Source organism: Drosophila subpulchrella, chromosome 2L, assembly GCF_014743375.2.
Source record: "Drosophila subpulchrella strain 33 F10 #4 breed RU33 chromosome 2L, RU_Dsub_v1.1 Primary Assembly, whole genome shotgun sequence".
Taxonomy (NCBI): domain Eukaryota; kingdom Metazoa; phylum Arthropoda; class Insecta; order Diptera; family Drosophilidae; genus Drosophila; species Drosophila subpulchrella.
This window is the reverse complement of record NC_050610.1, coordinates 24331708-24343696: the sequence shown is the minus strand read 5'-3', so window position 1 is coordinate 24343696 and position 11989 is coordinate 24331708. Positions and strand designations below refer to the sequence as shown.

Here is an 11989-nt window from a genome sequence, read left to right as displayed (position 1 = left end):
GCCCGCGTGTTTTGAACTTAAGAACAGCTAGGTACAAGAGCAATACCTTTTTTGGCTTGGCACAGGTGAAGAGTATGCAAATCATAAATATAACTAATAATAAATCACTTTTTTACAACTATCACACCATTAAATGGCGCCTTTTGTTTATTCACTTTCAATTTTTCTATATTCCATGGTGAAGAACTTAAACGATAATGGCATAACACAAGATACGATCCGATCATTTATCTAGGACCTCAGAACGAGCGCCCCTTGACTAACCAGGATGCAATCTGCTGGGTTAGAGGGATAAGGACGATCGGAGTTAAGTAACTTTATTGGGTGCAGACAATTCCAAAGTGAGTTCGAACGGGATGCGGGCGTTGCAATGAGCCGGGAACGGAAACGGAAACGGATGTGGAGGTGGAGGTGGCAGCGGGAGCGGAAGTAGTGATGCTGATTTCGATGTGGATCGTAGATCGTCAGTTGTGGTTTCAGGACTTGATCTCGATGCAGGCGTCCGGACTCGGCACCACCACCTCGCCGTTGTCCACGGCGGCGGGCTTGAGCATGGCCATCGTGGCGGCGCCGTCCAGAACCTCATCTTTGCGCACGTGCAACATATCGATCTCGGTAAGTGCCACATTTGGTTCCTAGATAAGAAATATGACTTGAAATTGGGCTGCAGAAGCGGTACGGAAAGGGAAATGCATTGAATTGATCGTTCACCTTCTCCATGGCGGCGTCCGAGACCTGCAGATGGTACTTGTCCCGGCAGTAGCGCGACAGCAGGGCAATGCCCATCTCCCGGTTCTTGGCGTACTTCGTCTCCCAGGCGTCCAGCAGGCGATTGTAGTAGCGGGCATTCTCGACGTACCGCAGATAGACATGGGTGCCGGAGGTGGGGAAGATCCGCTCCAGCGGCTGGCACCGGGCCAGCTCATCCTCGGCGACGATCAGGCAGCGCACATCGTCCGGCAGCAGGTTGTCCAGTATGGTGTCCACGTACTCCTCGCGGAACTCGATGCTCCGGTTGGTGTACTGGTTGTGCTTGCGCACCTCCTCCGCCGTCAGGCAGGTGGTGAAGATGCGCTTGTCGTGGCACAGCGGACCAGCCAGATTCAGCTCCTCCAGGATCTCCGTCTGCTGGCGTTCGTTCAGCTTCGGCGGCACCTGATAGAGGGCCGTATTCAGCACGGCCTGTATGAGCGGGCCCTTCACGTGCAGATCCAGGGGCAGCTCCGAGTGCAGCGAGGGCGATATGTTGATCTCCAGCAGCCAGGGCACCAGGTTCTCATCCAGGAGCACATCGAAGCCGAACAGCTCGAAGCAGTTGTAGCGGAAGTTCACATTCTGCCGGTACATGCGATTCAATCCCGACTCCCCGCTCACGATGCCCTTGATCACCAGGTTCCGCAGGGTGGCCCACAGGCGCTTGGTGTTCACGCCGCGGTTCTCCAGGCAGGACCACAGCGACTGGAGGGTCCACTTGTGACCCTGGCAGGCATTGAAGTCCTCGTTCTTCGCGTAGTTCTGCGAGAACTTGTTGATGCTGTAGTTGGTCAGGTGCATGCAGCGCTCGTCGAGATTGCTCAGCTCCGAGCTGTACTTCACGGACGCGAAGCGCGCCAGGCCATCCTTGTACATATAGATGCGGAGCGGGTTGATAGAGGTCAGCACGACGTACAGCCGCATATCGAACTTGTTGTCGTTGATCAGCAGCGGTCGTTCAATGTATCTGCAGGGGAGGGGGAGGAAGTATCTTAAGAACGAGCCTCTGAAGGGCAGGATTGGAGGACCTACTTCTGAACCACCAGGGGACGGTCCTTGGGGAACTGACTCCACTTGTTCACGATCCGTATGCCCGTTCCCCGGGCACTCGCCGGCGGCTTAACAATCCACTTCGTCAGCTTCGAGGCGTTCTTGGGCCACACCTGGCGCAGACTCTCCAGGTCATCAGGCATTATGTAGGATCTGTTGGGGGAATAAGGGAAGTTGAAATGGTCTAAGTATCATAGTATCATATAAGAGAATAGATATTTTAAATTCTGGAGATCTACAAATGGCTCGGACTCTTATCCTAGTACCATCCTATTTTAAGTTACATGTGATAACCCCCTCTCAGCTCTCACTTTTGCATAAAGCCGAACTCCTTCTTGCCGAATTTCTTCATATTGTTATAGATGCTGCGCCACATGGTGTCTTTGCGTCCAATGCGGAACGAGCCGGGTATGTGGTTGTACTTCTGGTGCGATCGGATGGTCCTGAAGCCGGGGCTCTTCATGTGCTTCTCCCACACGGCCATCCAGTCGGTGGTGTCTGCGAGGGAACAGGGGATTAAACAAGGTACACAGGGGACAACCACCACTCGTGGACCCACTCTTGATGATGCGAAAGCCCGAGTTAAGCACCACTCGCTTGACAATCTTGGGCATCACGGGACTGAGCTTCCATTTGAGCACTCGATGCAGGGCTGCCGGCATCGGAGGACCCTTGTCCGCGTGCGAGGTGAAGTTCAGGTACGGCGGGACGTGCGGGAAGAGGCTGGGCGAGAGGATGGCCTCCGGACGGAAGTAGACCGACGCCTCCGAGTCCGTGGTGGCCACCGACTCCTTCGACGGCGTCTTCTCCGGCAGCAGGCGAGTGTGCTTGCTCTGGCGCGTCTCCGTGTTGTCCTCCTCCAGGAAGAACGGCGTGCCCACGTACTCCTCCTCCGAGTCCGAGTCGTCGTAGTTGTTGATGTCGTCGATGGCTGAAAGGGTAACGAAGGGTATGATTTTTTAGAGGCTCTGAAGAATTCGCTGGCTTTAGGGCTGCACTTTCTCACCTGCACAGGGATCGTCCTCATGCCTCCGGTCGTGGTCGTGCCCGGCTCCCTTGTTCAGGGAGACTCCCACGTAGGGTGAGCTGTGATCTCCGGCCGAAATCCGCTGGCTGTGGAACGGCTGCTGGCTGTTCTGGGGCGCATGGGCGTACAGGGAGGCGTAGAGACTCGTCTCCAGGGCGCTGACCGCCGACTTGGTCAGCCCGTTCTGGGTGAGCAGCCTGCTCTTCTCCTCCTGCTGCTGGGTACTCAGCATGCTGCTGCCGTGGAACGAGTTCACCACAATCTTGCTGGGCGGCGATGGCTTGAGCGTCTGGGTGCTCGGGCAGGACAGGCTCGTCGGGGCCACCTTGGCCTGGCTGGGCGGACTGAGGCTGGAGCGCTTGGGTCCGTTGCCGTGGGCGGCTCCCGAGTTCTTCACGAACGCCTCCTCCCTTGCGCGCTTCAAAAGCATCTGGTTGGTTAGTGGGGCGGAAGCGGAAACGCATAACATGGAACACGCAGACGGAGAGGGCGACACAGAAAATAGGGATCAGGAGAGGATCAGGAGATATACAGACAAATCAGGATATTTTGAAAAGTCCTTGATCAAAAAGACACAAGCAAAGACTAGGTAAATTGATACTTCTATTTTGCCTCTGTTAGGTACTTTTACTTTAAAAAATAATTCTTTCGTATTTAAAAGCTAATGAGGGATTCGAATATTTATGATAGCTAGGCAGAGAGAACTTATTAAGTTGCGGGCGCCGAATAAACGAAGAAACCAAGAAGTGCGCTAAAATAATAAAGTAAAATTGGTGGACAAAAAAAAATGTATTTGGATAATTAATACTATTTTCATTTCAGAAACTTTGAATAGATGTATCGTACTTAATACTAGGGTATTTGAATTAAAAATTTGTTTTCAGTAAATTGGCTAATTTATAAAAATTCAAAACTAATAATGGTAGATGTGTTTCAATACTTTATAAACGTTTCTTTTTTACAGGGTAAACTCAAGTTTCTATGATATTAAAGATTTCTTCAGTTAGTTTTTCATTGTATAGATAAGGTTTAGCAGTAGTATATAAACTATCATTAATATTTTCATTGATTTCTGGTACCCTAGCTATTAAATTCATGCAAAAAACAAACTAACTGCATAAAGGTACGCAAACGTTTCCTTTTGGTGGCCACTTAGATGTGGACAAATCAATTCCGCTCACCTGGACTTTCTTGTAGGGCTCCGATTGGAGCACGCTGTTGGCCACGATGGGCGAGGCACCTGAGGCCATCGAGGCGACCTTGGGCGGGGAGTTGTTGGGCGGGGATCCCCGGATGACAATGCGTTGCCCGGCGACCTTGGAGGCTCCTCCCCCTCCGCCTAGGGCGGCCACCTTTTCCGGCGTCAGGCGTTTTCGCGGCGATGGCGGTGACCTCTGTTTGGGCGGCGAGGAGCGTGCGGAGGCGGAAACGGAAGCGGCCGATGCGCCGGCACCGGAAGTCGATCCTCCACCAGCCGAGCTGCGATGCTGCGGAGCGCCGGACTGGATGATCCTGCCCTGATTTCGATTCGGGGCGGCCAGGTGCGGCTGCAGGTGGTGCGCCGAGGCGGGCACGTGGTTGTGGTGGGCCAGCTTCTTGCACATGACCATCTTGTCCTTGTAAATCTCCACCTCCTCCAGCCAGGACTCGTGGAAGTCGAGGATCTCGATGCCCTTGCCGCTGCGCTGGTGGGCCTGGTTGTTGTTCCGTCCCGTCAAACTGTGGTTCTCCTTGGCGGCAGTTCCCGATCGGGCCGACGTCGTCCTCTTCTCGGTCATCTGAGCCATATTGAGTTCACAGGTAATTTGGATAACTGCAAGGGGAAGAGTGGGGTGAATGATTAAAAGGGGTTCAGGTGGGGTACAACTATCTTTGCATAATATTATAGGTTCCCCTCTTCAGAATGCATTTAATTTTATTTAATTTATTATTCAGTGATTCATTGAGTCTTGGTTTATTTTTTTTAATAATTTAAGTACCTATTTACATTTAAATTTGTTTGCTTTATATCTTTAATGGTTTTTTTTAAAACACTTATTTACTTGCTTTACGTCGAATTTTTTATTTATAGTTTTTGACATTTACTTTTATTTTTTATATATTCTAAACACTTTCAGTTATTTTTATAAAAAAAAATATTTTTCCAAAGAGTTATAACTCTTAAAATTTGTTATTTGTACAATATAGGTATTTTATTACTTTTTGTTTACCAATTATAATTAATTATTTTCTCTATTTTTCTGTGCCTTTAAGTTGATAAATTCTTGAATTCCTCTTTACTTCACTTGAATTGGGAGCACTGTTTGTGTGTCTTGTTCGTCGGATTTCGAAAGTGGGTTTTCCGAATGGGTTCAAGGTGGTCGGTTTATTTTTTTGGGTGGTGCAGGTTATTACTTCACCACTCGGGCGGTGTTTGTGTGCGCGGCGGCGTGTCAATGGCTGGCTATTTTAAAAAACTCATGGCACGGCACCAAGATCATCCAAGAAAAAAACAAAAAAAAGTGAAAAATACAGAATGCGGGGCACACTTCGTTCATCGATCGCCAATCGATCAATAACAAAGAAATGCGTGCCAAAAAGAGGAGCGGACGAAAATAAACAAGACTTTCGCCTTCAATGAGTGCGCACGGAAAATTCAAAAAGTCACTGGGCGCGAAAAGTGCGTTTATCGTTATCGTGTTCTTGTTGTTCTTCTCTACAGCCGGCTTTTTGTGCAGTGGTGTGCGTGTGCCTGAGAGCGGCTTTGCGCGTGTGTGTGTGTGTGTGTGCAGACTCACCTTAATATTTTTTTATTACATGCGCACAACGAATTTTGTTCAATTACACAAACAAACCGAGAATTAATAGACAGTTATCGCCTCGAGGACTCGATCTGAAAGTTGTTCTTATAAATTTGGTAGGGTGGTTCGATTTTGGGGGCCTACAGAATGTGATCTTTGTGAGGGTTCGTTTCGCTGCTCTTGGCCCCACGAGTTTGTCTGGCATTTTTGTTTGGAACTGTTTACAGATTACGCCCCCACATACGATTAAAAAAAACCGACCCACCCTAATATTTATATATTTCACTCGACATGTTGCATGTCACTTTTGTCCAGCAGGAAGTGACCGAAGCTCCGGTTGGCGGTCAGCAGCTGACTGACTTCGACTCGCCGGCAGGAGGAGTGGTGCCGATAAATTAGGTCATCCTTCATTCTCGAGGGAGGGGGTATTTTTGGGCTAAGTAAGCAAAAATATCATATTTTCCTTATTAAAATCTCAAGCAATCTCATCTTGGGGATCTTGTTGTACCTTGTACCCAATTGTATCTGGTACCAATTTATTTAAAAATATTTTTATCGATTGTTGGTTGGTGCCACCAGATTTTAAAAATTGTAACTGCTTTTCAAATTATAAGCGGGAGTAATATTATTTAAAATACCCAGGACACCAACCACAGGCGTTAGTCTGCAATTGAATTCTCCAATTTTGGAGAGTTCAATCTAGGACTTGATTCTCTTATCAATAGCCAGCGAGGACTCAAACCATTTATTTAAAGAGAAAAAGTGCTGCCCATTTGTGGCGGTCAATTTAAAAACAATCAAATTCTTCGCATTTTTATATATTTAAAAAAAAACAACATTTAGAATGATTATTACATAGGTTACGGTAACTAAATAACAATAAATTTAACAGTTTTGATCAAAAGCAATGGTATTATTGGGTTTTTATTAATTAAATATTTTGATTTAAAGAGAATATGTAAAGATTTCGACCAGAAATATTTAAGACAGCTGGATCCATTCATCAAGACGCTAAATTTGATCCAAATAGACCAAAGGATAATAAAGACACTTTACAAAAGCTAGCACCGTAAAACCATGGTGTAAAGGGACGGGAGGGGATTTTTAAAACAAATTTTGGGTATCAAAGAACAGTATAATAACACAACATAAGAGCCATCTTTTGGTCCATAGTAAAAATTTCACTTTAACTAAAATTATATTACACAATATTTGGCATAGGCTTTAACCTGATCTGGAAAAGTTATTTGTGCTATGTAAAAGTAAAAGTCGTTTTCCCAATTGCGGCTTTTGGAACATAATTCTCAAATAAATTTAAATACACTAATTAATTATCTCATTACCAACGAAACAAAGTAGTAAATTGATTAATTAATAGGCCATAAAATTTAATCAAGAAGTTCACGTTCGAGACCTGCAGATTAACTGGTCATCAAACAGTTTGACATGAATCAGGCATCTGGTCAGCGGTTCCTCTACCTAAACTACAAAATTGAACATAAAAGGAGACCTACATGAAAGCGGAACGAATGCTGTGATCAAATGCCGCAGTTGGCCAATGATGAAGCCATCAACGTTTCAGTTTATACACCTCTTTGCCAGCGGAACGGGCGGCCTTTATTGAATTTGATGGCTGCGCAGCAGTTCGAAGTGATTTATCGCAGATCCTGCGGCAAATGGAGAAGGAACACACAGAGACCCGCATCCACGAGATACGAATCCGAGTCCGAGCCCGTCGATAAGTTGTGGCGGTCTTTAAACGGCCCTCGAGGCGGCTCATCACCATCATCGTTACCGCCTACAAGACGTCAACACCCAATGGTCAGCGAATAACCGAAGGAAACTGAAACTGCACTGTAGAAAATCATAATAAAAATGGAAACAAAATCTGAAATAAGTAAAGTATAAATAAATTTGTCAACTTTTAACTATATGCTTCCTAAAATCTATTTAAGTTGTCTCTGAGAGATCATTGGCCTCTTGATTTTACTAATATAGGTGTCTTAATGTATGCAGTAAAAAATAACACCGTCTCCTCAGTACAAATAGTTTACTTATTTTATTAAAACTTAAAATAAGTAATAAACCGATATTGTTTTTTTTTACAGTGCTTAAATGGAATGGGATTTGGGACTGAAGAAGGATGTCTGCACTGCGGCGATGATGAACTTATCTACATCTCGGGACATTAACGTGTTTGTTGTTTGGGCCTGTGTTTTGTCATTGGTTGGTCTCCGTTTTCAGGACGGGATACAGTGGCACTTTCGATGGTCCGATCAGATCGAAGATATGGCCCAAATGCACTTGTGTGGGCCATTTCTAAAGAGCCTTAAACAAGTAGCTTACACGGAAAGAAAACAAATATTTCCAGCTAATAGAGAGCTAAAAATGAACAGCTACAAAACAAGTATTTAGAGGTAAGCCCCAGAAAACATGACTTACAAATTAGGAGATTATGACTTTTTTTCTTTTTAAGCTGAAAAGTGATATGGTTCATTTTTGCCAATGATCTCGTTTTTTAACATTAAGTAACTTTCAAATATTTTAAACAGTTTAGCTTGTGATGTTTATCAATTCCTAATACTAAAATCCTTAAAACCTTTATATCCTTTGCTTTCAATATTTATTTTCTCTTTATTAAATTATCCAATTTCTATTACCAATTTCTCCCTGTACCAAAGTAGTTTATTAACTCTCAGCTGCGCTTATTTGTTGTGCGATAAGCACGCCGCTTGTTTATAAAATATTATTAATTATTTAATCAAGGCGGAGCCGGCTGCTCAAGTTTAGGATTTCATCGTCGCCCACACCAGTAAAGGGAAAAGTATCGAGTTTCGCGAGGTAATGCAATTAATTTGCTCCTTGCACAATGCACACAATGCGAGAATAGAGGATCTGTAGGATTTTTATCCAACTAATTTGGGCCTATTCAGGGAACTGCGAGACGTACACATGTGGGCTTTGGAGACCCTAATCCTTTCACTAGAGATGTTTGCTTTCGGCACCTTTTGGTAAACATGAGATGGCTTGAAAAGGATTTGCGATCGGCCCTCGATGATTAGAGCTCAATTTACACACACCCAGCCGAAAAGGTGTGTGCAAAGATGGAATCGAAGAAATCGAGACGATTTACTATATTATTCAATGGCGTATGGCACATATGGTTTCGGGATCTAACCCTGCAAAAAGAAGAAGGCGGAGGAACATGTGTTGCGCAATGGAAAAGGGTTTCCCAGATCACTTTTCCAGGGGAAGAGCCAGGAAAATTGGGGAGTAGCCCTAATATAATGAAGTTCAAACTCGGCTGATTTGATTTGAAAAGATCTGTTAACGCACAGAAAAGCAGATCCATTATCACATTACTATTTCAATTAGGTTCCCCATTTTAAACCATTTTTCACACTTTGTTGAGTATCTCCATATATATTAATCTATCTGAATAAATTCAATGGGTTTTTAAAGTTTTTTTTACCTTTTTTTTTAGCCTGCTATCAAGTTTTTATACTTTATTTTAACTTAAATTGTATGTTCGTTAATGCATCTCCCTTTTTTGAACCACTTTTGATAATACCAAAACTGATCTGTTAAATTTCCATACGCCCAATTCAATCAAGCCAATTTGTTACTTATAATAATAAAGATAGCCCATTCTTGAAAATAAATTCTGAGAGCCCTCCAAAAGTTTCCACCGCCACTTAAAAATCTTCGATCTTGATTTTCAACTGCGAACAGTCAAAATGGAAGCCGTCTTTGATATTTCTCTTAATCGCCGGCTTAGTCAACGATTAATTTTACTGCTTATTTTGTTTTCACCCATTCGTAATAAAAATGCCATAAGCCGGCTCTGCGGCGAAAATAAAATGGAAAATTTATTGTCTATATATGGGGATTCTGTCTGGCCATCACGACAACCTTTGGCTTCTGCAAAAAAGCAAAAAGCCCGCTGAAGAAGATGCGAAATTTGCCGCCGCTTCTCTGACATTTTGCTGTCTTCTTTCAATTTCTGCTTTTTTTACTCCGGTTTCTCGTTTGACGTTGATAATTTAGCAGAAGGTAACCGAAAAATTCAATATTTTGACAGCATTGTGTGTTGAGTTATAGAACAGAATTAATTTGCCACTCAATGCGGGTAGATAGAACATTAAGTAGGGGGAGAATTTAATAGGAAAGAAACCAGAAACCCAAGATTAAATTGTTAATGGGACAAATATATTTGATTGAGAATGAATACAAAAAAGGTTTTAGATATATGCAAACTATAAGTATTTCTGATTTGCTTGGAAACAATATACAAAATGGACAGATGTCAATAAATGAGTTACAAATTAAGAAATTGATTTGATCTATACTGATTTTATTGACTAATGTAAACTTCTCTCACATTGGAAATAATCTGTAGCCATAAAAGATACTAAAATAGTGTGGGTTATGTAAAAAGATATATTCATTTTTTAAGAAAATCTATTTTTGGAACGTTTTATTTAAAAAATTCAATTGATCATTAAAAACATGAAATATTTTTACATAGATTTACTTATGAAAACTGATTAGAACCCTAATTCGATTCGAAAAAAAAACCTTATTAAGCTTGCTACCAAGACAACTGAAAACTCCCCCATCCTGACTGTGATTTAAATGGTTTGCTGCACAAATTATTTAACAAGCCAAAGCACCTGATACCAGGACACCCTCCAAAAACCAAGGCCCATCCTTTTGGCCGGACAATGCGAACTGGAACAGGTGTCCCTGCAGGCTCGTCCTTCGCCTCTTGGTGACGCTCTATTACACACACATTCACACGCACAATTGGGCACTTAACAATTTCGAAAACTTTACTCAAATTACATAGCCTCGCACACCCGCACCTCCCCAAAAGGGACTTTTTAGACCCACAGGAACTCAAACCAAGTTTGTCCATCCAGCCGTTTGTTCGGTTCCCGCGCAATTTGTGTTTAATTTCAGGTTGGAAAACCATGAATTATAAAGTGGGGTAGCTTCTTTAACGCATGACACTCATCCTTGAAAAGGGGGGAAAACCGGAACAGATACAGCGAACAGGAAAAGCTGTAATTACAGACCATCAATATGCACTCGATTTGTTTTCCACAAAGTTGGCTTTCATTGTCGCATGTTTGTACACAAATTTCGATTCGATTTCCGTTGGTTCTGCAGTTCCGCTCGCAGGGTATCATTTAAATGCCATGAAATGATTTTATTTTCCTGCCAGCAAATGACTATAATTACAATAAATATTTGCCGCGAAATTGACAAAGTTTTGCTGTTGGCTAGAAAATATTATTCGACATTAAAGGAGCTAGTATTTAAAATCCTTGAAAGGTATATTATATTATAAGATGAGAAAATAATAAAACTTGTTGTGGAAATACCAAACTCAATCATTAAAATAAACTTTCAACGGCTTCTGCTACGCTAGCACTTAAGCTACTTAAAATATTATTACAATATTCCATCCCATTTGTGTAATATTTTGTATTACCGGCTCCCGTTTTTATTAAACCACCTCCTAAGAGATCTCTCTTCGTTTTTACGACATAAAATCTATGTCACAGAACTAGCGACATCAACACATCGCAGATCAACTCGTCCAATCCCAATTCCAAGCTTATCCGAACAAAATTAGTTGACTGTAAATAGTCACAGCCAGATGTTGATGGTGATGCGAAAGCAAGTTAATAACTCGGACAGGTTTCCCGAAGACAAATTGAAGTGGTCGATAAGGCATAATTGAACTGTAGATGGTAAAAATATTTATTGTCTTATCACATCGTATAACTCGCAATGTCACAACCTAACCAATAGCAACAAATTACCAGGAGATTGGGGGACTCGAAAGAGGGGGGACCGGGATCTTTGGGAGATGGGATGCGACCACTCTATTTTCTGTTCAGAACCCGGAATCTACCGCTAGAAGAGCAACTCTAACTGCCAATGAACTGACAAAACTGGGAAAACTGAGAGCTGTGAAAACGGAGAACCAAATACTGCAATTTTGGTTTTCGCATTAAAATAATTTTCATCGTTATCGTTATTAAGTTATGTTGCCTTGTGCTAATGCCCAGAAGAGGACAGCCGATTTTACACGGCGCCAATAAAGTTAGTCATTAAAAATGAAAAACATTTTGAATTTCAATCTAAGAAGAAATGATTTCGTATTTTTTAAAGGCTATGCTATGTTCCTTTTGCTATCTTTATAGTTAATTTAGTCAGACATAAATTATGATTTTTGTTAGTTTGTCATGTTTAAAAATTTGTATTCATTCTAAAAAACACTATTTTATGTATTTATTCTTAAAAAATAATGATCCTTTTTAGAATAAATACATAAAATTGTGTTCTATGATTTTTTTGATAGCGAACT

At 42.7% G+C, this 11989-nt stretch overlaps 1 protein-coding gene across 3 annotated transcripts; it reads right to left on the bottom strand.

Annotated features, from left to right (window-relative positions):
* Positions 1–108: 108 nt before the first annotated feature.
* On the bottom strand, positions 109–5720 carry LOC119548046 (tubulin polyglutamylase TTLL4). Of its 3 annotated transcripts, none has more exons than XM_037855124.1 (8): positions 5608–5720; positions 4012–4643; positions 2810–3260; positions 2363–2734; positions 2115–2301; positions 1786–1956; positions 712–1720; positions 109–635 (listed from the first exon to the last, which is right to left on the bottom strand). In XM_037855124.1, exons 2-8 carry the CDS (start codon positions 4615–4617, stop codon positions 477–479), a joined length of 2955 nt encoding a protein of 984 aa, XP_037711052.1. In that variant the 5' UTR covers positions 4618–4643; positions 5608–5720; the 3' UTR covers positions 109–476. The 3 variants fall into 3 exon arrangements, with proteins under 3 accessions (XP_037711052.1, XP_037711054.1, XP_037711053.1); XM_037855126.1 differs by having other exon boundaries at positions 2810–3248; XM_037855125.1 differs by lacking the exon at positions 5608–5720 and adding an exon at positions 5041–5169.
* Between the last annotated feature and the right edge of the window lie 6269 nt (positions 5721–11989).

Coding starts and splice junctions, on each gene's coding strand:
- LOC119548046 (XM_037855124.1), bottom strand. CDS start 4,617: ATGGCTCAGATGACCGAGAAGAGGACGACGTCGGCCCGATCGGGAACT. Junction 3,261..4,011: donor AGCCCTACAAGAAAGTCCAG/GTGAGCGGAATT, acceptor CTAACCAACCAG/ATGCTTTTGAAGCGCGCAAG. Junction 2,302..2,362: donor GGGCTTTCGCATCATCAAGA/GTGGGTCCACGA, acceptor GTTCCCTCGCAG/ACACCACCGACTGGATGGCC.